Source organism: Phocoena sinus, chromosome 7 (assembly GCF_008692025.1).
Source record: "Phocoena sinus isolate mPhoSin1 chromosome 7, mPhoSin1.pri, whole genome shotgun sequence".
Classification (NCBI taxonomy): Eukaryota; Metazoa; Chordata; class Mammalia; order Artiodactyla; family Phocoenidae; genus Phocoena; species Phocoena sinus.
Genome location: NC_045769.1, coordinates 93,441,152 through 93,467,441, shown reverse-complemented (window position 1 = coordinate 93,467,441; position 26,290 = coordinate 93,441,152). Strand labels below are relative to the sequence as shown.

At 39.5% G+C, this 26,290-nt stretch overlaps 1 protein-coding gene across 1 annotated transcript in view; it reads left to right on the top strand.

Moving 5' to 3' along the window:
- THSD7B (thrombospondin type 1 domain containing 7B) overlaps nucleotides 1–26,290 on the top strand; it is a 900,946-nt gene that overhangs the window by 465,582 nt on the left and 409,074 nt on the right. Inside the window, exons 8-9 of the mRNA XM_032638606.1 lie at nucleotides 16,439–16,630; nucleotides 18,249–18,483. Of these exons, the coding sequence (XP_032494497.1) occupies nucleotides 16,439–16,630; nucleotides 18,249–18,483 (427 nt within the window). The remainder of the gene's footprint in view (nucleotides 1–16,438; nucleotides 16,631–18,248; nucleotides 18,484–26,290) is intronic.

Genomic DNA, 26,290 nt, shown 5'->3' with positions numbered 1-26,290 from the left:
TGGAAAATCACAGGACGCCAGGTCTGTAAAGCAGAGTAACGCATCAGATGCTCAGGCGGCCAATGCCAGTGTTCCTGTTTCAAGGCTGCTCAGTAGCACTGATTTACCTCCCCTGATTGCCTCGGAGCAAGTTTGCTCCTGGATCTTCTGAGAGGTAACTATAATGGGAATTTGACTCTTTTTTGAATATTCTGCTATCTTCCCCCTTGGCACTTTCAGTTATTTTTGATTACCTAAAGGCAACCCCTGTTGCAAACTTTTCCTTTTGACACGTTCCTCTTGCCAGTCAGCATTGTTTCTCAGCATCTCCCCCTAAGGAAATGTATGCTAATGGAATATTACCCCAAGCAAAATAAAAGCCATGGATAGGTAAACCCACTGCCTAAGCAAGCAAACTGACAGATCAGGTGGTGCCTTGCATATCTTTGCATAAATGCCTTTTGGTGTGTTCATTATTTTCTACATCCTTCCTAACTCCTCTCCTGTGCTAGAATAGTCTTTCACACATCCGCTTGTATCTACAGTGAATTTACGCAAAATCTAAAGGCATTAATAAAGGTTTGTAGACATATGTCATCATCGTTGTCATTGTCACGATCATCACCGTCACCACCAAGACATACTGAACACTTATTGTGCACCTGTTACTTTAATCGTAACTCATTTAATTATCACGTAACTCTGTGATGTATTGGTAGGAATCGTTATTCGTGTGTTTAGATAAGGAAGCCAATATAGAGAATTGAAATAACTTACCCAGTGACGCCCAACTATTAAGGACAGGCTAGAATTCAAACCCAGGCCTTTCTGCTTCTAAATCAATGTTTTTACTCATAGCAGAAGGATCTTGATCAGATACATTTGTGTTGGTACATTCCTAGGCATTTAAAAATGTCCTCAATTTGTGCTACCCCTATGGGTGCCAGAAATGTCTCAGACTCTAATAAAACATCTGTGCAGCTCAATTACACTTTAGTTCAATGAGTATTTATTGAATATTTATTATGAACGATGTACTGTTCTAGGCACTGGGCATTCAGAAATACAGAAGGCACATCGTTTTCTCAGGCCAAGCAATCAATGTAATGGGCTAAAGACTTAAGACATTATGCAACCTTAAATTTATTAAGCAGACATTTCTTTCCATTTATTACGTCTCAGGAAAAAGTGCCTATTTACAAATAACCTAGTAAGTGCTATGTTAACTGCCTGGAAGGATTAGAAAATTATTCTTCTAACCAGTGGGCCAGTTAGAATAAGATAAATGATCTGAAATATCTAGTGTTCTTAACTTGCTTCCAAAGAAACCATGCCTTGCAGGCAGTAAATGTCTACATAATTATTAATGATGTAATTAAGGATTTGACCTCTTAAGGAAAGCAGACATCCAATAAAATAATATTTATTTCATGAAATAAGAACGTATTTCTTCTTGGGCTCAGTGCAGAAGAAAAAGGAGTACACAGATTTCAAGTGTCTGTATTCATCTTTTATTACTCTGAGCGCACAGCTTGAATCAAATGTAACAATTACTCTGATGAAGTATCAAGGCAAATTTGGCAATGGTATAAAGTGAGGTTTGAAACATTTGCTCGACTTTGAACCTTGTATTTTGAAGTCTCTCAGCATACATTTTATTTTAATCTGTTAAACTTTACTTAAGTTTATTTATTGATTTTTTGGGGCTTCTTGAGATTGGCTGGAAAAAACGGCAGTGCCAATTGAATGATTATTATAATTGTGGATCAGTTTGGGGAAGATAGACAAATAGAGATAGGGTTTATTCTACTTTAGAATTCATTCAATTGCTGGAAGATATCAATATCAGTCTTAAGAAATACTAGTGAGGTATAGTAGGTAAAAATTATTATAGTGGAAATCATTATATTCCTGGACCTCGTACCAACCACATAATTCATCTAGGTGAAAACATTTTTGCTTATTATACATACAGATATCCACCTGACATCAGCTTGACTTGAATAAGAATAATAAACCTTCAGTGTTCATTCTTTCACCATCCTGTTTTTCTAATTATTGCCTACCTAATTTTCATTTGGAGATTTTAGTTTTTTCATCTGTCTGGTTTCTAAAAGACCAAACTAAGTTTTTAAAAGCTATTTGTTTTCTGTTTTGGTCTCAAATTCTGCCAGATGATGAAACATATTCTGAGAATCAGTTTATGTGTTCTCTGGTCTGTGGCACTGTAGTCCCGTATCTGAAATAAGTTCATGAAACAAATTGTAAAAGTAGTATCCAAGAATGATTTTAGAGTCTTATTTAGTTTGCAACATTTCAATAAGAAAACGATATTCAAGCATGATTCTCCACTAGTTCAACACTGCAAACCTTCAATGTAGATTTGTGGTTTGGTGTTTTTATTATACTTCTTTAACGTGGTACAAAAAGTAATCATTAGACCCCTGCCATGTTCTGCAAAATTGCATAGGAACAGTTTAATAGCCAGGGGATCAGGCATAGAAAAAAAGGCATCAACAACACTTTTCAAAGGAAATAGTATGGTCGTCCCCTGAGAGTTACACAATCGGGGTTATTTGACTGCTTTTTTTTTTTTTTTTTTTTTTTTTTTTTTTTGCGGTTACGCGGGCCTCTCACTGTTGTGGCCTCTCCCGTTGCGAAGCACAGGCTCCAGATGCGCAGGCTCAGCGGCCATGGCTCAAGGGCCCAGCTGCTCCACGGCATGTGGGATCTTCCCGGACCGGGGCACGAACCTGTGTCCCCTGCATGGGCAGGCGGACTCTCAACCACTGCACCACCAGGGAAGCGCTGACTGCTTTAAAAAGTTCTGCTTTTGTAGAATTCTTCCCCAGTACAAAAATCCTTAGAAGATGGTCGTGAACTCTACATATTCTTCTTGGATCTCAAATGGTGCAGAGTCTGAAGGGAAGAACTGACAATATTATAGTTCCCACAGTTGCAGGCATGCGATTTAGACAGAAACGAAGAGGATGTACCAACTCAAGAAAAACGCAAGCTTATTTTCTTGTGCTTTGTTCAAAGACAAGCTTGTAACTTTCAGTACCTTTGTTCAAAGACAAGCTGTAACTTTCAGTACCTTACTACCACAATTATATAACTATAATATTAACTACTAGGTTGCAGGCTCCCATCTTAGGACTTTACATATATCAACTGATTGTATCTTTACAATAACCTAGGAGAATAGGAGTGCTGGGAAAAAGGTACTCTTTTCAGCACGGTCCCCTATGAAATAGAACTCCCCATTGTACAGATGAGGACACTGAGACGCAGAGCAGTTAAGTATTAGGAAATAAGTGTCAGAGGTAGGATTGGAACCCAGGCAGTCTGACTCCAGAATCCTTTATGCTATACTATCTCTCAGTTAATGTTGGGGTTAGAAGTCTGACCTATTTCCCAGTTAGTGCCTGACATCCCCATATGAATTCATCACAGGTATCTCAGTGCATACTCCACTGGGGTTGGGATGCATACTACAAAAGCATAAGCTACGGCTCATATCTTAAATAGACTAAATATCTTTCCCTTCTCATTCATTCCTTCAGCCAAAATTTGTTGAGATCTACTACGTACCAGACATTGTGCCAGATGTTTGATGCAGTTTTATAAAAGACAAAGTCCCATCTTCATAGATTGTGCATTATACTGCTTGGATACTACATGAGGGTTTTACCCAGAAGCTAATTATCATTGCATCACACATATTGTCAGTATGTTATAATGCTGGACTCTCAGCTGTTACATCAGTAAATAATTTCCATGGAAAAACTAGGCTCTCACACCATATTTGAAAAACTTACGTTAGCATTAGATACTAGGATACACCAGTTAGAGAGGTGACTATATCCAAAATTATGAAATTTTAGGTCCTAATATGTAAGTTTCAACTCATTGTTTGCAGCAGACAATCCACTTTCTGTTCCTTCCTGAAAATTTGTCTTTTTAAAAGCAAACTGGATATGGCATCAAAGCACAGCCCATAAAGAAAAAGTTGACAAATGGGACTTAAGTTAAAAATGAAAAACTTTGCTTTGCAAGAGATACTCTTAAGAAAATGAAAAGAAGAACCACAGACAGTGAGCATATAATTGCATATCGCAAGTCAGATGAAGAACTTGTATCCAGAATATACACAGAACTCTCAAAACAATAATATGAGAACCAACAACCTGTCTTAGCTCCGGCTTCTGTAACAAAATACCATAGACTGGGTGACTTAAAAACTGACATTTATTTTGAACGGTCCCTGAAGTCCAAAATCAAGGTTGATGTCAGACAGATTGATGTCTGGTGAGGGCCTGCTTCTTGGCTTGTAGACAGCCACTTTCTCGCTGTGTGCCCTTTCTTCATTTTCTCATAAGGACACTAATCTCATAATGAGAGTCCCACTCTCATGACCTCATCGAAAACTAATCACCTCCCAAAGGCCCTACCTCCAAATACCATCACATCGGGGGTTGGAGCTTCAATATATGAATTTTGGAGTGATACAAACATTCAATCCGCAACCCAATCCAATTTAAAAAATGAGTCAAAGATTTGAATAGACACTTCACCAATGAAGATGTAGAAATGGCATATAAGGACATAAAAGGATGTTCAACATCATTAGTGATGAGGAAAATGCAAACCAAATTTACGGTGCATTACCACTACACTGCTGTAAGAATGATGAAAATTAAACAAGCAACAAAGAAGTTGTCATGTCAAGTGCTGATAAGAAGACAGAGCAACCAGAAAGTCCATACATTGTTGATCAAATGAAAAATGGTATGGCCACTTTGGAAAACAGTTTGACAGTGTCTTATAAAATCTACACTTTGGGCTTCCCTGGTGGCACAGTGGTTGAGAGTCCGCCTGCCGATGCAGGGGACACGGGTTCGTGCCCCGGTCCGGGAAGATCCCACATGCCGCGGAGCGGCTGGGCCCGTGAGCCATGGCCGCTGAGCCTGCATGTCCGGAGCCTGTGCTCCGCAACGGGAGAGACCACAGCAGTGAGGGGCCCGCGTACCGGAAAAAAAAAAAAAATCTACACTTACATATGACCCGACAGTTATCCTCCTAACCATTTACCCCAAAGAAATGGAAATTTGTATTTACACAAGACCCTGTATATCAGCTTTATTCATAATCACCAAACTGTGGAAACAACCCAGATGTCCTTCAGCAGAATAGATAAACAAAACGTGCTATCTCCATGCAATGGAATACTACTTAGCAACAAAAAAGAGTGAATTATTCTTCATACATGCAGCAATGTGGATGCATCCATCTCAAATGTACTTTGCTACAAAAGCTGCATGCTGTGTAATTCCATTTTTATGACGTTCTGGGGGACAAAAGCAAAACTATAGGGACAGAGAACAGATCAGCGTTTCCTGGGCATTAAGATCGGGGCAGGGGTTTACACCAAAGGGGCATCACAAGGAAATTTTTGTGGTGATAGAGTTGTTTTGTCTCTTGGTTTTGGTAGTGGATGGAAGGTTCTATGCATTTTGTCAAAACCCATAGCACTGTATAGCACAAAGAGTGAATTTTATTGTATATAAATTTAAAAATGAAGGGTGATGATAAATAATGGAAAGAAAGCAAACTGGCAGTATTTTTCATGCATGGACATTAATGAAGTTCACATTCCTGGACTTTGTTTTTCCATTTCTAGAAATTTATTCTTAGGAAAGCAGTCAGTGGTACAGTGAAGAATGTTCTTTGCAGTATTATCACAGAGAAATTGAAAACATCTTAATTGTGCAATTAAAGTGAGGTAGTTAAATAAATCATAATATATTTCCCACTTATAGGCATTAAACTTATGTTCCTGTAGGTTAATTACAGAGAGAAATGATCATGCTTTACTGATATGTCAGTTTACTCTGTTGACTTCCCCAGTTTAACTTAAAAATATTGATTTTCAAACATTTGAAAACTTTTAGACAACTTGCAGTGCTTTCTAAAGGTATACCACATATTCAAGCTGGTCCAAATCCTTTTTCTTAATAGCTATATATATAGCTAGACAAGAAGGTAGATGACACGAGTAATATTATTTCTGCCTTTATAATCATTTCAGTTCCTCTTATTTCTTTAGCTAAGACAAAATTGGGATGGAGAAGAAGGATAGTATCTTTGACTCCAATCATTTTCCTACTTGGAATGTCCTTTAGCCCAATTTTCACCAGTAATTAAAAACTACATTATATATCCATGGTGCTTTGCAATTTCCAAAGTATTATTTTACATTAGCCTCTTTGATCTATCATCAGAGCTGATAATACAATCAAGGATGATAGCAGTCCCCCACCTCCTACTTACACAAGGCATCTGAAGGCTAAAAATGCTTAACCATTTTCTAGGGTCACATTTTGGTAAGTATTCAAGGCAGAACTGAAATCCAGATGTCACAACTCCTCATCAAATATTCTGCCCTTTATAATGCACTGTTTATTTACTCCAAGATTTTCCCTTTTGAAGAAACATGTCTTGCATTACTAAGGGCACTTATTCCATTATTGTCATTCTGCATTCATCTTTTAAAAAATTATACAGAGTCTTTCTATAAAATTCTCATGAGAAGCAGGGTTTCCACACTAAGCAGGTGTCCTCAAATTTTGTTCTGAGATATATCAGCGTGCTTTTCTTTTGGTGTCTGCTTCTGTGCCTTCTCGGACAGGACCTCCCCACCCTGTCACCACCCCACCCCGGTGCAACCTCACCAAATTTCTGAACTACCTACTGTGTCCAAAAAAGTTAGGATTATTATATCTCAAATGCAAACAGACAGAACAAGTTAGTGCCCAAGAATGAAATCTTGAAGCTCTTTTCGGAGACAATAATCCTGAAAAACAGGCTTTTGCATGCAAGAGCCAGGCATATGAAAGACAAGTGTTTTGTAACTTCCAAAGAGCTCCCTCCAGATATCAAGATGAGAGGCCAGAAGATTCAGAATACAGATTTAGCATAAGCCAGAATCCTGCATTGGCCAGTTTTCTGGATCAGAAAGGAGGAATCTAGGGAGGATGTTGAGAAGAGGTACATGGACATGAGGGTCCTTGGCCCCATCTCATTCTGCACATGAAACGTTGGGCTGAGGAAATGAAAACTATGGACATTTCAGATAGGTTAAAGGGAAAGCAAAAGCAGAGGGGCCGGTGCCTCATTCCCAGGTTTGAGACTGTAGGAAAAGCCTCTGCGCACAGGGCCCCAGCTTATCTATAACATGGGGGTGATCCTGAAATCATGCCCCACTGTGGGAAGTGGAGGTGTTGACCGCCCCAGGAGACTGGGACTAGCTCGGAGTCAGGTCTAGGTGAGTATAAAGCGTGTGGATTAGAAAATCAGAAGCTGTGACAGGGACCCTGGAAATTACCAGAGGATGCGGATGCACCTTCAAAGACTAGGTAATGAGACGCAAAGACCAAGTCGATGGAAATAGCTCAGTAGGGAACCAGCTGAATTCAAAGGAGAATGTGCAACTTTGAAACAGACATTCCTCTTACACTCCGCTGCTACCCAAAGAGAAGGGAGGAAAGGAGAGGAAGAAACGTTGAGAAACTGAGACTGAGTTAACTTTGAAAAGATTTAGTTTGATCATGAGGTGTTAAGTTACTTTAAATGGATATATTTCTGTTCCCCACCTCCTTCCCCAACTCCCATCTGGCCCTGGCTACCAACCGGAAATTAGGGCTTGTGAGCAAATTGATGTCATTGTTAGAAAAAAAGAATTGTTTTTTCAAGGTCCCATTTTGGTAGGTGTCAAAAACAGAACTACATAGTTATTTTTTTGTAAACCTAAGTGCGTAATTTTCAGACCTTTCCCACACACATAAAATAGTGGTTACTTCCCCCTGGAATGTGTGACTGAGACCAAGAAAATGTGACATTTCCCCACTGAGACATTTTATTAGATTTTACCTGGATTTTTTTTTTTTTTTGAGCAATTGTAGTTTGCTCCTAAATCATATACTGTTTCTGCCGTTTTGCATCTTCTCTCACCCTGAGTAACACACAGGATTCATGAGCCAAAGGTATTGGGATGCTTTACACTTGACTGATTCTCCGCTAGATCGGGTTTTATGTAGCCGGGTACATATATTGTCCTGACGGTGAGTAGAAGCAGTGCATGTCAATAAAGCATTGTATTTAAGAAATGGACTCTAGAGCCACGTTGCCCAGGTCCAAATTCAAGCTCCAGCATTTTACTTGTGTTTGGCTTTGGGCAGATAATTTTAATTTATCTAAGACTCAATATTCTCATCTAGATAATGAACATAATGGTAATTCTTACCTCATAGTTTTGTTGTGACGTCTAAATGAGTTGATACATGTAGTTCACTTAATCACTAACATCTATTATGTACAATATACATGTTTACTATTATTGATGCTTTTTTGTTTACTACTGTTGATGTTTAAATGAGTCAATAAATAGGTGTAAAATGTAACATTATGCTGGGTACATTCTAAGTGATCAAAGTGTGAGCTGCTATTATATTCTTGTATGCTGAGGAACTTCATATAGCTGGTCAGTTAGGCTTCTGAACAAACAACTCATCTGCCATTAGGTGCAATTTCAGCTAACTTCTGGCCTTTGTAAACATCTTAACCTTGGAAATATTGTTTTCTTATTTTTAGCTGTTATTATTGCTTTCCTAAAGTCTTTTCCTTTTAACATTTGAATTTTCCACTATGTTTATTTTAGCCTTTGCACTTACGTTTTCTCTTTTTTTTCCTTTTATCAACTATTAGAGTTTTGTTGTTTTTCACTTTTTGAGCATCCTTACATCATTATTATAGTTTTTGCTTGTGTTTGTGTCATTTATCTACTCATACATTGTACTGTTTTTGCTGAATGTCCATACCTGTTCCTATTTGGTCTTGCATTCTATCTTAATCTTCCATCTCTCCATTCTGAACTCTCTTCATCTGCTTATCTTTTCTATTTTTGAAAAGTATTGCCCTATTCTGCCTCATCTTATGATAGAGTTCCTAAATAATCAAGGAACTGCTCACTCCTTTCAGCTGATTTTTTCCAATACTAATTTTACTGGCTAGCTGCCAATGAATTGTATAGAATCCCTTCTTTGTGGTTTGGCATCAGCTAAAAGTAATGTAATGAGAAAGACATATGTGAGATATGAACCAGGATGCAATACAGCAAAACAGCTAAGAATATAGCTTGTAATGTCTAACAGGTATGTTTTCTAGTTCTAGCTCAGACACGTACAAGCCATGTGACTCTTTTTTTTTTTTTTTAGAATAAAACTAAAGCAGGTAGATTTCTATAAAGGAATAGTTGAGACATCAAGTGTGATCGGGCTTTTTTTTTTTTTAAAGAAGATGTTGGGGGTAGGAGTTTATTTACTTATTTATTTTTGCTGTGTTGGGTCTTCGTTTCTGTGCGAGGGCTTTCTCTAGTTGCGGCAAGCGGGGGCCACTCTTCATCGCGGTGCGCGGGCCTCTCACTGTCGCGGCCTCTCTTGTTGTGGAGCGCAGGCTCCAGACGCGCAGGCTCAGTAATTGTGGCTCACGGGCCCAGTTGCTCCGCAGCATGTGGGGTCTTCCCGGACCAGGGCTCGAACCTGTGTCCCCTGCATTAGCAGGCAGATTCTCAACCACTGCGCCACCAGGGAGGCCCCCATGTGACTCTTGAGCAAGTATTTTTAACCTCTCTGTACCTTAGGTGTGACCATAGTACCTAACTAATGATGTCAATACGGAGATTCAGTAGACCATATGGTTTGCTCAGAGTACAGCCCACTCTGTGCTTTCCCAAACATCACATGCTGATGCCATTTTGTTATTGCAGTTGTTGTTTCTGTTATTATAAATATGATAATACTTAACATCAGAGTTCTAAAATTTGCCTTCCTATATGTGCAAACTAGATAGACAAATACACTTCAAATGGGAAAATCAGCAAGCAGAAACATTAATTGAATTGCTGGCGTTGCACATGGCTTCTGTTTAGCCCTTAGCTTTCTTTCATATTTTATTGGTTTGAAATATAAACATTTCCTTAGCTGATTAGGGTCCCAGTCCAGAAGTGGCCAGAAGCTACTTGCATTTAGGGAGATATTTAAATTTAAAAGACGGAATTAAGTGCATATGAATTCCAGTAAATTTGCTATGTGCCATCCGTTGACATCTTACTCAGCTGTCGGCAGGTGTTTAATCAACGTTTATTGGCATTCTTTTCTGAGATTTAAATAGGACATACAATTTTATGACATGTATTTCTGATAACTGCTTCATTATTTTCCATAGAGAGTGTAATAACACACAAGAGAAATATCGACAAAGTACCCAAATTGCATTATTTTTGAAAGATAAGGTAGTTTGAAGTGTGTACAATGATAAAATGCTGGTCTACTTTAAAAATATGACTGTAGATTTGTGGATATCTGGGTTTCTCTTTCTATTTTGTCTCCAACTTTTCTAATTTTGGATACTTACAGTATAGGTTAGAAAACTAAGAATTATAGCTGTTTGTTCTATCACTACAAAAGAGAGATGGTAGCTCATAATATTAAATTCTAGTTCCTTAGGATTATAAAACAAAGAAAGCCACAGGATATAGTATATAGCATAGGTATGGTTTAAACATTAGTTGATGTGGAAAGCCCAAAATCTGAAAGCTACATTAGTGTTAAATCTACATGGTTGCTTGACCAGTAGCCAAAGAGAGTCTGTCATGAGCTATTTATACTTTAAGTACCGTATACATTTGAACCAGAAACAGAAGCATTTTTTAGGGAATCTTGAGTTTATTCATATGTTCAAGAAGGTTTCTCTCAGGTGGACCTAGAGATTATCATACTAAGTGAAGTAAGTCAGACAGAGAAAGACAGACGTCATATGAGATCAGTTATATTTGGAATCTATAAGAAAACGATAGGAATGAACTTGTTTACAGAACAGAAATAGGCTCACAGACATAGAAAACACACTTGTGGTTACCAAAGGGGAAAAGGCAGGGGGAGGGATAAATTAGGAGTTTGGTATTAACAGATACGCACTACTGTATATAAAATAGATAACAAGGACCTACTGTATAGCACAGGGAGCTATATTCAATATCTTGTAATAACCTATAATGGAAAAGAATCTGGAAAAGAATATATATATATATATATATATATATATATATATATAATTGAATCACTTTGCTGTACCTGAAACTTCCACAACATTGTAAATAAACTATACTTTAAAAAAAAAGAAAAGAATCTTTCTTTCTCTCATCTAAGAACTGTTGTCTTTAGCCAGGAATTGCCAAGCATGAGAAGAGTAGTATGAACTAGGGCCAGGCCCCAGTCCGGTCATCTATTCCAAGGTCTCCAGAATCACAGACAAACAAAACTGAGTGATGAATGTGACCCTGGAATTCCATCCCTAGGTATATACTGAAAATAATTGAACTCAGAGACTCAAACAAGTATGAGCTTGGATGAATGGATAAACAAATCTTGGTATGTATATACAACGGAACATTATTCCATCATAAAACGGAACGAAGTAGTGATATATACTACAACCTGCATGAGCCTCCAGAATATTATGCGAGGTGAAAGAACCCAGATGCAAAAAGTCACAACTTATATGATTCCACTGACATAAACTATTCAGAATAGATAAATCTGTAGAGATAGAACAGTAGTTGGTGGCTGCCAGGGTCTGAGGGAGGAAGTAATGGGGAGAAACTGCTTAATGGGTAAAGGATTTTACTTCGGAGTAATGAAACATTTTGAAACTAGATAGAGGTGGTAGTTGCCAAAACATCGTGACTTCCTAAATGCCGCTGAAGTGTTTACTCTAAAATGGTTAACTTTGGACTTCCCTGATGGTCCAGTGGTTAGGACTCCGCACTTCCACTGCAGGGGGCACGGGTTCGATATCTGGTCGGGGAACTAAGATCCCGTATGCCTTGTGGCCAAAAAATAATAATAATAATAAATAAAATGTTTAATTTTATGTAATGTGGATTTCACCAAATTAAATTATTAAAAAATCATGAGTGACAAGGTTGGAGCGGCACCATATCCCATATTTTCAGAATCACAACTGGTTTAAATAAGTCTACTCTATGAGGAGAGAATGTGGAGTTTGTCATTATTGATCCCAGGGAGTGTGACGAGAACTGGAGTAATTTTAGAGTCTTCTTGAAAAATGAATTCAATTTCCCTCTTAAATATACTCAATTTTTTTTTTAATATTAGATTTTAAGAGCTTGTGAAAATCACTTTTAATGACTAAGTTTCTGTCCCACATGCTGCTTTATTTTCCACACTTGCCTGAGATTTCAGTTGGTCTCATTGATCCATCCATGAAAATGAAAACAAGAAAGCATAAATGCTCTTCTTTTGAAATGAGCTCTCTCTGTGCAATAGGAAGATCATTATTACCAGTGTAGATGGGCAGATGAGGTTATTCAGGCTCAAGTGCTTTACTTTTGGCTCTTAAATGGTTTAGATGAGACCACAGATAAATAAAGTGATCTGGATAATTATAAGCAGTCTTTATATATCATGTGAACTCATCTGTGAAGTTGTTGGTGGTTATTTGTACCCATATATGCACAGTAAAGCAAGTGCTTTCCATGGTTATGGCATAAGTATCTAGATTTTTTAGATCAAGAATGCCATTGGGGGCTTCCCTGGTGGCGCAGTGGTTGGGAGTCTGCCTGCCGATGCAGGGGACGCGGGTTCGTGCCCTGGTCCGGGAAGGTCCCACATGCCGCGGAGCGGCTAGGCCCGTGAGCCACGGCCGCTGAGCCTGTGCTCCGCAACGGGAGAGGCCACGACAGTGAGAGGCCCGCGTACCGCATTAAAAAAAAAAAAAAAAAAAAAAAGAATGCCATTGGGTTTTGGCGGTGTACATCTTTGCAAACAACTTTTTTTTCTTTCTTTCCTTCCTTCCTTCCTTCCTTCCTGCCTTCCTTCCTTCCTTTCTTTCTCTGTGTTGGGCCTTCATTGCTGCACGTGGGCTTTCTCTAGTCACGGCGAGTGGGGCTGCTCTTCGTTGCGGTGCACAGGCTTCTCATTGCAGTGGCTTCTCTTGTTGTGGAGCACGGGCTCTAGGTACGCAGGCTTCAGTAGTTGCAGCACGCAGGCTCAGTAGTTGTGGCTTGCAGGCTCTAGAGCGCAGGCTCAGTAGTTGTGGCGCACGGGCTTAGTTGCTCCGTGGCATGTGGGATCTTCCCAGACCAGGGCCCGAACCCGTGTCCCCTGCATTGGCAGGCGGATTCTTAACCACTGTGCCACCAGGGAAGCCCCAAACAACATTTTTTAAAAGGTTTTAAAGGTTCCTCTATATTGGGTCCTCCCTCTGTTGTCGGACACCCTGCTGTGTTTGTTGTATAAGTGATTTCTAATCCTTAGACTGTCTTTGAAAAGTAAGTGTTATTATTTCATTATTGCAGATGAGATAACTGAGACTCAAAGAAGTTAAGTGATATGCTCCAGAGGATAAGTGGTGCTGGGCTTCACCTTCAGATACTTAACTGTGTCTGGCTAGGCCACCTGTGACTAGGATCCCGTCGTGCAGCTTTTCTTTGGCAAGATTTCTTCTAAAATAGCTCACACAAGAATTGAAGAGCCTGCCCATGACTATTAGCTTGGCTTCGCTAAAGAATAACTTATCTGATTGCTCACATTTCCAAATTAGTCCATATCGACAAGCTATCAAAGTGTTGGTGGGAGTGTTGACATTTCACTGCACTGTGGAAATGGATATATCAGTTTATGGGAAAGCTTAGGTCTTAAAAAGCATCCCAGCACCAGAAGTGAATACTAAGGGTGCTGAATGATGGATGACTGGGGAGGAAGTTAAATTTAGGTCACGGGAAACCTGAGCATTTGGGAATTGAAGGAAGGCGGAAATAGAACAAAATTGGTGTGTCAGTCTAAGTTATTCAGAATTTGATGTCAAACAACTCTTCCAACATGGGCTTCCTCTTCTCCTCAGGCAGCTTCAGGATTAACTGTCTTCCACATACCTTGTATTTTCCCATCATTATACCTTTGTTGACAGTTGCACTGACTGGCATGCCCTCCCTGATTGCCACCAATTCTCACCCTGTCTCTTTCTCCTTGTTGAAAGCCTTCTGTTCTCAGACTGGTTCCCCAGAGGTCCTTCTCTTCCCTAAATCACTACAGCACTTCTTTATTGAAAACACACATTTGCGACTTGACATTTACTTTTGGACTAGGTTTTATCTTTATGTATTTATAGCTCATCTCTGTTATTAATCATGAGTTCTAGGGGGGTAAATTGTAGTGTCTTCACTTATATATTTATCCCATTATATGACTTGGACATGGTATATGCTCATCAAATAGTAGTTGATAATTTTGTAACTCTTGAAGACAGGGTTTTCTCAAAACTTGTTAGTAAAAATACCATTCCTGGGAGAGGTGCTCCCTAAAAAAGGATGGCCTTTAGTGAAATAAGACTGAAAAATACTACATACCATTTCCATCGAAGGAAGTTTACATGGCAATTGGCATTTTCAACACACACTACTCTCCAGTGGTGAGACCAGTTTTACTATTTTAATCTAGGACGTCTCAGCTTTCCCCCCCACTGTTTAAAGTAAGAGCTCTTCAAATATCTCCTATTCATCAAAATGTTCTTTGCAAGACACTGCTTTAAAGTGTTTTTCTATAAAAAAATTATCCTCATAATATTCACAGATGTGGAAATTGAATTTTGATTAGATGTAGTTTGTATGTTTAGTTTGACCTGCCTACTTCTGTACTTGGGAAAGCACTCCCCCTAAGCTGTATAGGGGGTGTGTTTGTGTGTGTGTGTGTGTGTGTGTGCGCACACACGCGTGCATCCATGCACATCCGTGTGCATGTTTGCATGTACTATACAGTGTGGACTCAACCTGAAAATAGATTGAGACTGAAAAGAGAGTGATTGGAACTGGTCTTTCAGCTCGATGATCTACTAGAATCTCCATTACTTCTCATAATATGCTTGAAAAGTTTTATTTGTACCTCAAGGGCAATGAGCCTGGCCTCATTTACAAATATGAACGCAGATCTTAGGAGGGCACTAGCTTCTCCTCCAGGCAGTCTTGCTCACTGTCAGCTTGTTTTATTTACTTCCTCTGAAAAGGAATATCCTTCTCTTGGAATTAGATACAATATGTCTAATGGGGAAACCAGAATTTTTGGAGTCAGAAAGTTTTCATTTGCTTCCCAACTCAGGCCTGTGTGACCCTGAGCAAGTTTTCCTTCCAGAGCCACTGACTTCTCATCTATAAAAGAAGATGGGTCAACCCTGTCTGTAAGAGCATCTTATAAGGACAGTGCCTGGCACAAGGGAGATACTGCATAAATATTAGTTATTTTTTGTGTCAGACAGATTGACAGGAGAATTCCATGGGCATAAGTCACAAAGACAAAACTACCTGTCTCCTAGAGTTGCCATTCCACATTCCATGTTGTTCCTTCAAACCATAAATGGTTTTACTATTCTTCATGTCTTCTGTATTTAAGAGGTGACTGTAAATGGCGGCGGGGGGGGGGGGGCATAGTAAGAGTTGAATTGTTATCTATAAAGAAGAATATTTGAATTCTAAAAATGGTGAATAAGTAACCTAAAAGAGAGCTTAGAAAAAATTCATTGTAATCATTTGAGATATGGAAAAGCAACTTAGAAATGATCCCCTTAGTCTTGTCTGTTATTGATAATTGTAAAACTCCATCCCCCATTATCATATATACGTGTGTGTGTGTGTGTGTGTGTGTGTGTGTGTGTGTGTGTGTATGTATTTTGGTTGGACTAAATCATCACATCATCAAAGAGGGAATAGATTAGGGAAAATTTTGGACTTGCTTTCAACTTATCTCAACACATTATATAATTTTAGCCACAGATTCATTTCTATTGTGCACATTTACCACTGTGCACAGAGTAAAAGTATCACTGTGTGATAATCTCGCTTAAGGTTACATATTTGGAGGTGAAAGCACCCAATAAAAAATTAGACTGATAATTTGCGAGGGGCTGCTGAATAGATTACTCAACATAAATTGTGGTTTTCAGGCCAAAAGATTCCTCTGACTCCCATTTTGCAGAAATACATGTACCTGTTACACATGGTGTCCATAGCATGTCAATCCTGTCTGTCTCCAGCCATCCATGGCTAAATTGTTCCTGAAGGAAGCTCACTCGTCCCTGGGAAGGATGACAAATCACAGTTTTGATGCTGTATCTACCTTTCTAAATGCCAAATTATCTCCTGACAGTTTTTCTTGAAATAAATATTATGAATGGCTGAAAAAAATAATCAGTTTTTGCACGTTATTGGTTTAGAGACACCAGGTGAAGTCTTCTAAGCTAAACTGAAGTAATAGAGGAACCTAAATGTTCCTGGGATTTGCCTCGATTTTACATTAATCGACATCTGTCTTGCTCTGGTTGACTACAGGAGAAGATGTATCAGGGACTCTCTGCCCAGCATCTCCTCCTCCTGAAGAGATGGTGTGTGAAATTCCCTGCCGGATGGATTGTGTGGTAAGCGAGTGGACAGAGTGGTCATCTTGCTCCCAGTCTTGTTCAAATAAAAACTCCGATGGGAAACAGACCAGGTCAAGGACTATCCTGGCGTTGGCTGGAGAAGGTGAGTAATAGGAAAGGTTTCTGTTCCCTAAATCCAAATGAACAGTTTGCTCTCCATGTATGCCTTTTCTCTCTAATCCTCTAGTTTATCTATGCTGGCTTCCCGTATGTATATGACTTGTTTTAGCCCATACTATGTACAGGCCATGGCAATCAGGTGGGTGTCAGTTTTCATTATACCTTTTTAGGGAAGGAAACAAGGCTTGGTTGATACACATCCAGCTTCAGACTGCTCATGCAGTTGGGAACATAATTGGAATATGTCTGGTAAAACGAGTTCTAAATTAGGAATCAAGAGACATGGCTTCTTGACTGGGAGCTGCCACTAACATTGGCAGACTACCTGATCTGTATGTCCTCATTTCCTGCTCTGTCAGTCTGGCATGTGGTGAGAGGGAAAAAGATGAAGGCTGTGAAAACGGCTTTCAAGAAGCTAAAATGTGCTATGGGGATATAAACGGGTGACTTCAGAACAAATTAGAGGAGCAGCTGTTCCCGTCATTTAAAGCAATGGTCTCTGTCCCCGGACACATACGTCATTTCATTTCTTTCAGGCCCTCCCTTGGCTTCCTCTGCCGACAGCTCAGCTGGGACAGCAGAGCAATATGGCCCCTGGCTTTGAGGGACTCCTTTTTAGACAAGATTCTCTCTGTGGTCCTAAGAAATGGGGCCAGGGTCAAGAGGAATGAAAATTTTCATATTCTTAAAGTGCAGTGGCCTCCCCCTCTTGTCTGTTATATTTCTGGAAGGAGAGAAAAGTCAATATAATGGGGAAAAAAATAACAAGAATAACAAAACTAAGGTCACAAGTCTTCCCGAGCATTTGGCCCACTGAATAAAACATTGTGGTGTGGCAGAGTAGGAAAAAAATCAATACTTTAGATAAATACCAGTTTTGACATGGATATAAAATTGTGAAAGAAAAGATAGTAATGAAATCTGATTGTCTGACTCACCCAAGAATATAAGGCTGCACATTTGTCTGGTCTCCCTGCCAGTGTATAACACATTGTCAGATATTATTTCAGAGTTTAAGGATGGGCTCTCTCCTGCCAAACTTTAAGAGAGATTTCTGGATTTCTCAAACTGCAGTAAAATGCACTGCTTGAGGGAGGATGGATGTCTTAAAGTGGTTCTCTGAGAAACACAATACTGTCTTAGGAAAGAGAGACTATATGTAGGTAATGTGTGTGTGTGAGTATTTGTGTTTGATCTTATATCACTTCAAGGTCATGGGCTATTATATCTAACTGACTAATTTATGTAGGCATAATCATATTAAAATAAAAGCAGATTTCTTTGGAGTTTATCTCAGAGATGCATGACGCAGAGGTGAGCAGTAGAATTAATTGATTTTTAAAATCTAATTGGCATACCATTGCCTGTTATTGAGGAGAGAAGGGTGGAATGTATTGTCCTCAGGATAAAAGAACCATGACCATAGCGTCAGAAATGGGGTGCGGTGGCCCAGGCCTTTGGAAGATTGTATCAAAATGCTGTCTTTCTAGACCATTAAAACAGTAAAAACAACAAAAAATAAGAATGGCAGTAACAACAGCAACAGCAACATGGTAATAATAGCAACAACTCTGTATTCTTTTTTATTTTGATTTTTGCAGGTGGAAAACCGTGCCCCCCTAGTCAGGCCCTCCAAGAATATCGTTCGTGCAATGACCATTCCTGTATGCAACTCTACTGGGAGACATCAGCTTGGGGCCCCTGTTCCGAAGACACATTGGTAACTGCCCTTAATGCAACCATTGGCTGGAATGGAGAAGCTACGTGTGGTGTGGGCATTCAGATGCGGAGGGTCTTCTGTGTCAAGAGTCATGTGGGACAAGTGATGACAAAAAGGTATTATCAATAATTAATTGAAAGTGCATAGGACTATTGCATAGTTGAGTATTTTTAGTCAGAAACATTTTTCATGCACTGAATATGTCTCAGTCTGTGCTAGAGTAAGAGATTTTTGTTTTGTTTTATTTGCCTCTTAAAGCCTAAAAAATGTGCCTCAACCAAAGGTAGATACTTTTTTGTTATGTATGCATTAATTAATGGAGAACAGTAAATATAATGCCCACAAATATTGAATCTGCTTGAGTAATAAACTTTCTAGAGCTGATATCAATATTTTGGGCTCTTTTTCAATCACATAAAGACTAGGTCCACGAGAAGGTAGGTCATGCACTTTGAAAATATGGGGCCGTGTTATACTGTTCTTTAGATCTCATGGACCTTGTCTGCAGTGAGCAATAAATCCATATAGATATTTTGAATAGACTAATCCATGTCCTCAAGTAGGTTTACAATCTCATACCTACTATACTCTGCACATGGAGATGTAAATTTTTAAAAAACTGTTGGAGAATTTGGACATGAGGACTAGGATATAGATATCAAAAAGGGTCAGGAACAATTGCAAGAGATAGAGGAAAAAGAGTAATTGACTGGAGAGCTCAGCTGTGGGAGTTTCTTCTCCCACATAGACCAAATGAGAAGACATAACTCTTCCTCAAGTCCCTGCAGGAAGCCTCATGGAAAAGAAAACGTAAGGCACCTAAGTCATATACAGAGACTGGGTAACTGGCCTGTCCATAGAGATTTCCAAGTGGCCATGTTTGAACTAGTTCCCTTCAAGTGATGAAAGACCCCTACTTCAGCCACAGTAGTGATGGGTCAACAGGATGGGCTGGTGCAAGCTTTGGTCTAGTGTCACAAGCTAGGCAACTTAGAGCTGTTTCCCAGGAACCTTTAAGTTGGGAAAATGAAACCCTCTCTTCTTTCTATTCATGATGTTCTAAGTATATGGATGGACGGTTGCCATAGCCACGGTCCTGCCTGGTGGAAAAAGCAGGAGGAGAGAGTAAAGCTGTTGCTCAGAAACTGAAGCAGAACAAATGCTGGCAGCATCAAGCCCTGGTCCCAGCCCCCCTAAGTACACTCCCGCCTTTCCTGGCAACATAGGCAACTACATTTGCTCTTCTGCCTAATTCAGTCCAATTTGTGTTGCTGTCATGGGCAACTCAAACACCTGATTAATTTCATCTTGGGGGCCCCGTGGTGATGGGCTCTGGGCGTTATCCACACTGCTATGGAAGCCACTTCAGCTGTGTGTAAGGAAAGTCAGAGAAGCTCAGTTAAGGAAATGAACTGCTAACGGCAGATATAGGGCAGACTGGCTAGATACTGCCGGTTTTGGAGCATTTGATAAGCAGGTGGCTATGAAAATGCAAGGGAAGATGACTATGACTTGAAGTGAAGCACAGTCAGTAAGACTTCCTCCTTTTCTCCTCCTAAATGTGGCTTCCAGAGGGCTGGGGCTGGATAGTCTTCATTGTTGCCACTGCAGATTTTAGAACAGTATCTGACATGTAGCTATTGTAGATAAACATTTTTAGAAGTCATGAATTAATTAGACCTGTGTGTAGGAAAGTTAAAGGGTTTGACGGGGAATGGATATGAATCGCAGAAGTCTGAGAAGCTGACATTTATCCTTTGCTTTAAGAAAAAGTATTTTATCTACCATGATAAAGTTTGGCAAAGGGGACTACCTTGAAGAGTAATGAACAGATCATATGTATGACCTTCTGCTCTTATTAACTCATAAACGTTATTTCTGCTTTAGCATCCAACTCTAAATTGCTTGTGATATTTTTGGAGCATCAATCTATATCACTTGCGTGTTTCAACTTACCTGGTATCCACAATACCATGTGGACCGATTGGGTCAATGGGCCGATATAGCCAAACATGGACATTAATGTTTGCGTATCACTTGGATCAGGTGATAATCTAATTCATGGGGTTATGGTACAATCCTAAAAGGCTTATAAAGATACCATGCAGACAAGAGAACTCCTTTTATCTTGAAAAGTACTGCAGCCCTGATCATGTTATTTTTATGATGTAAATTTTCAACTGCTTAAAAAAAGATGCATGAAATATCAGCTTGAATATACAAATAGAAATAAATATAGCTTAGGTATAGGAATAAATGCTATGTGAAACGCAGCAAATTATTATTCTTTAGAGCGATGAGAAAATTTAGCATTCCTGAAGTCTGATCTTCTCCCTTCCACACAACTTTTACCTCTGAACCACAACAGGAAAATTCCACTTGATATGAATGTAATTTGGTTTTTTTCTTAGTAAAGAAGCATTAGAATTGAGACTGACAACTACCAGATACATTATCATCACACTTGAAAGGCTATTTGGACATGAGGGGATGGATTATGTGTTCACATAGCCCCGCACCTCCCCGGCTAGCCTCGTGATCATATTGAATGACAATTTTTTATTAAAGTCCCTGAGCCCATCAGCTTATACAGATGTTAACCTAATGATATTTTGTGACCAGAAAAACCACAGGGCCGAGAGTTGATAGTTTAAAGCATAATTCACAAATGCATATGCTTTTATTTGATAATCTACATAAGTAAGACTAAAATATTATTACAGTGAATAACCTCCAGTTTTACTCGGTTTTCCAACATAGAAAAATGAATTGCACAGATGTTTTCCCTAACACACACACACACACACACACACACACACACACACACACACACAGAGAGAGAGAGAGAGAGAGAGAGAGAGAGAGAGAGAGAGAGAGAGAGAGAGAGAGAGAGAGAAAGACATTGCTGATTACTTTTTGCACTTTTAATGAGGCTGGAGACCTAACAACCTAGTTTTAATTCTTACTGTATGTCTCCAAACGATCCTGTTAAACAAGAGGAGCCTGCATTGACTTAAGTAAAGTTAATTAAAATTCTTGAGGTTAATGAGATTAATTGAGCCAAGAAAATAATACCCAGTGTCCAGTGAAGCCCGTAGTGAAATAGTGAGATTATCAGCAAGAGAAAGTATCCTTTGCCTTGCCCTTTCAGAATAATATGCTTTCGCTCTTTTTTATGTGAAAGCTATTGCAGTGGAAAAAATGTCCCTCCATTTGTGAAATCCTTGGGGTGAGGGTAATGGCAATAGAAAGAGGAAAGAAAGAGAAAATATCCTAAAGAAAGAGCGGCCTTCACAGTAGAAAAAAGAAGCATGTCTCCATGGATTGGATGGGCTATCGTAATATGTTTTATCTCTAAACCCACTGCACGGGGATGCACAGAATTCCTTGCAAGTTCTTGCTTCCCAGGGTTGGTGTTCTGGTTTCCACGTAATTGTATAGGTGAGAATGTTACCATAGCGTGAGTAATAGAACTGATCATATCAGAAAATGAGGACTAGCTAGGGCACAACTCAAACAGAAGTGAGAGCTTGTTGGGATATTTGGGGGATTTTGTTTGGTTTTGTTTCACTACCCAATGTGTATTTTTTCAGTTGTAGTGTGCAAAAAATAATAATAAAGATTTAAATCACACAACTCAAAGCCATCCAAAGGTCATGTAAAACACTTTCTGCCTTTCATGGGAAAACACTGGGCATTTGGTGAGATATAGTAATGGCGAGCTCCGTTTACACATTTAATGTTTCAAAAGTTGGCAGGTTGAGATGATCCCTCAGTCCCTGGGTTGGAGGACTGCTCCCGGAGATGGAGCACAGTGTCTGCCTCATGATTATGGACACATAACTGAGAAATGGCAGACCTTTGTAGCTCAGTTTGATGCATTTCAGCACAGGAACTAAAACCTACAGCGTGACCAAGAGGCAGTCATTATGAAATACTCCAGTGCAAGTCCAGGAAAATATATGTGTTGAAATGAAGTGTATTCACCCTTTTAACAAGAGTGTTGCCAATCTAGAATCAGAGTGTTGCACGAGAGCAAGAAGTATAAATTATGACAAAAGGCAAGAAGCCATACTGTGTTTACTCACTAAAACATGAATCCATATGTTACCCTGCTTTTTAAGGCTTCAATTTTGTTTTGAAAATGGCTGGATAAATTTGCCTAATATTCCCAGAGATTTGTCTTCAGCCTCCGCAGCATAGAATACTTGTCAGTCATTCACTTACTGTTACTAAATACTTACACAGCATTAAGACCTGGTATTTTTAAGATATGGTATGAGATGGAATTCTACCATCAAGGCATTCAAAATTAGTGTATGTATAACGCATGCCCATGTGCGTGCACACACGCACAGACACACACACAGAAAACCAGCAACGCAGAAGATATCAAAAGGTTTTTTTTTTTTTAGTCAGTGACAATAAACAATACATAAAATAAACATTGTAGTGTTTAGAAGCGGAGGACACATAAGTTGCTAATAGTCAAGGAGAGTATTTTTGGAGATTAAGAGTAAATTTAGGAAAATTAGAAATGTAATGATCCGAACCAAGATGGCGGAGTAGAAGGACGTGTTCTCACCCCCTCTTCTGAGAACACCAGAATCACAACTAGCTGCTGGACAGTCATCAACAGGAAGACACTGGAACACACCAAAAAAGATACCCCACATCCAAAGACAAAGGAGAAGCCACAGTGAGACGGTAGGAGGGGTGCAATCACAGTAAAATCAAATCCCATAACTGCTGGGTGGGTGACTCACAGACCGGAGAACAGTTTTACCACAGAAATCCACCCACTGGAGTGAAGGTTTTGAGCCCCACATCAGGCTTCCCAACCTGGGGGTCCGGCAACAGGAGGAGGAATTTCTAGAGAATCAGACTTTGAAGACTAGTGGGATTTAATTGCAGGACTTCGACAGGACTGGGGGAAACAGAGACTCCACTCTTGGAGGGCACACACAAAGTAGTGTGCAAATCGGGACCCAGGGGAAGGAGCAGTGACCCCATAGGAGACTGAACCAGACCTACCTGCTAGTGTTGGAGGGTCTCCTGCAGAGGTGGGGGGTGGCTCTGTCTCACCGTGAGGACAAGGACACTGGCAGCAGAAGTTCTGGGAAGTACTCCTTGGCGTGAGCCCTCCCAGAGTCTGCCATTAGCCACACCAAAGAGCCCGGGTAGGCTCCAGTGTTGGGTCGCCTCAGGCCAAACACCCAACAGGGAGGGAGCCCAGCCCCACCCATCAGCAGTCAAGGGAATTAAAGTTTTACTGAGCTCTGCCCACCAGAGCAACAGCCAGCTCTACCCACCCCATCAGGAAACTTCCACAAGCCTCTTAGATAGCCTCATCCACCAGAGAGCAGACAGCAGAAGCAAAAACTACAGTGCTGCAGCCTGTGGAACAAAAACCACATTCACAGAAAGATAGACAAGATGAAAAGGCAGAGGGCTATGTACCAGATGAAGGAACAAGATAAAACCCCAGAAAAACAACTAAATGAAGTGGAGATAGGCAACCTTCCAGAAAAAGAATTCAGAATAATGGTAGTGAAGATGATCCAGGACCTCGGAAAAACAATGGAGGCAAAGATGGAGAAGATGCAAGAAATGTTTAACAAAGACCTAGAAGAATTAAAGAACAAACTAACAGAGATGAACAATACAATAACTGAAATGAAAACTACACTAAAAGGAATCAATAGCAGAATAACTGAGGCAGAAGAACGGATAAGTGACCTGGAAGATAGAATGGTGGAATTCACTGCTGCGGAACAGAATAAAGAGAAAAGAATGAAAAGAAATGAAGACAGCCTAAGAGACCTCTGGGACAACAATGAGGTATCACTTCACACCAGTCAGAATGACCATCATCAGAAAATCTACAAACAACAAATGCTGGAGAGGGTGTGGAGAAAAGGGAACCCTCTTGCACTGTTTGTGGGAATGGAAATTGATACAGCCACTATGGAGAACAGTATGGAGGTTCCTTAAAAAAACTAAAACTAGAATTACCATATGATCCAGCAATCCCACTACTGGGCATATACCCAAAGAAAACCATAATTCAAAAAGACACATGCACCCTAGTGTTCATTGCACCACTATTTACAATAGCCAGGTCATGGAAGCAACCTAAATGCCCATTGACTGACGAATGGATAGAGAAGTTGTGGTACGTATATACAATGAAATATTACTCAGCCATTAAAAGGAACAAAATTGGGTCATTTGTTGAGATGTGGATGGATCTAGAGACTCTCATACAGAGTGAAGTAAGTCAGAAAGAGAGAAACAAACATCGTATATTAACTCATGTATGTGGAACCTAGAAAAATGGTACAGATGAACTGGTTTGCAGGGCAGAAGTTGAGACACAGGTGTAGAGAACAAACGTATGGACACCAAGGGGAGAAAGTGGCAGGGGATGGGGATGGTGGTGTGATGAATTGGGTGATTGGGATTGACATGTATACACTGATGTGTATAAAATTGATGACTAATAAGAACCTGCTGTATAAAAAAATAAATTCAAAAATGAAAAAAAAAAGAAAACTCAGATGAGAGGTTGGGGTAAATGACTTTTCAAACCAATTTTAACCCTACAGTTCTGATTCTCATTTTTTAATTTATCTTTTATTGGTATGTACATTATCTCAAGAGTATAGATAGGACTATATACAAAAATAAATGTAATTTTGAAAGTTTGCGTGCAAGTATATTTTAATTGAATCAACAACAACAACAAAAGAAATGTGATGATCCTGGGAGAGGTAGACAGCATGTAAATAGAAGGGAGGAGGAAGTTGAACCTCTAATGAAAAGGTCAACATTATTGGGAAAAGAAATGAACAAAAAGACAGTTTCACTCCTAAGAGAATATTTGGCACCTATCAGACCAGGGATCACATTTCAGGAAAGCCCTCAGTTCATGGTCTCTATAAAAGGTCAAGCTCAGGTTACACACCTGAGCTTGACCTTTGCCATTGAGGGTGTGATACCGTTTCTCACTTGTGGACCTAGAAGAACAACACAGATAGAGAAAGGGCACCATGTCACGAAGAGTTGACATTGTGCCCAGTGAATATTTATTGTGAGTGCTGTTAATAAAGTATAAATTGAAAAGTAGGCAATATCAGTTCCCCAAAAGAGATTAACACCACACACACACAAAAATAAAAACAAAAACCAAGAGACACAAGAACACTTTGGGAGGTGTTGGATATGTCTATTACCTTGATTGTGGAGATGGTATCACAGGTGTTTGCATATGTCCAAACTCATCAAATTATGCAAATAGGTGCAGTTCTTTCTGTATCAATTCTACCTCAATAAAGGTATATCTAAAATATTTTTTAAAAAAGAGATTAACACCTACTGCTAATTGAAGTGAACAAAGTCCCTGCAGAAAAAGCCACTCTCCCAGAAAGCCTGAAACCAAACCAGCACCGCAAGCATTTCTGAGCTATTTGTGGATGTCTGAGTGAGTGTGTCCTAGCTGGCTCCCTGCACCCCCAAGCCCTGCTGCCTTGCTGAGCACACAGGAAAATGACATTCCTCACGTTGTACTTTCATTTCCAGCTAGATACCAGGAGAGATTGGAGAGGAGATAGAATAAATAGCAGTTTAATTTAATTTTAGGAGCTTTCAGGGTACGAACACAGGACTTGGGAATGAGTGTAGTGTTTTTTGCTAGTTCTACTAAAGTATGACATAAATTTTCCTTACTAGAATATCTTGTTTAAATAATGCTATTTCCTCGAAAGACACTCTTTTTTCTTTCTATTTTTAGGTTCATTGATCTATTTGATAGACAGTTTTTTTGTGTGTATTAAGGATGATTAATAATAATGCCACTAATTTATTGATAATCAATACTTTATTAAATTACTAATAATTTAATTTACTTAATCCATGTGACTT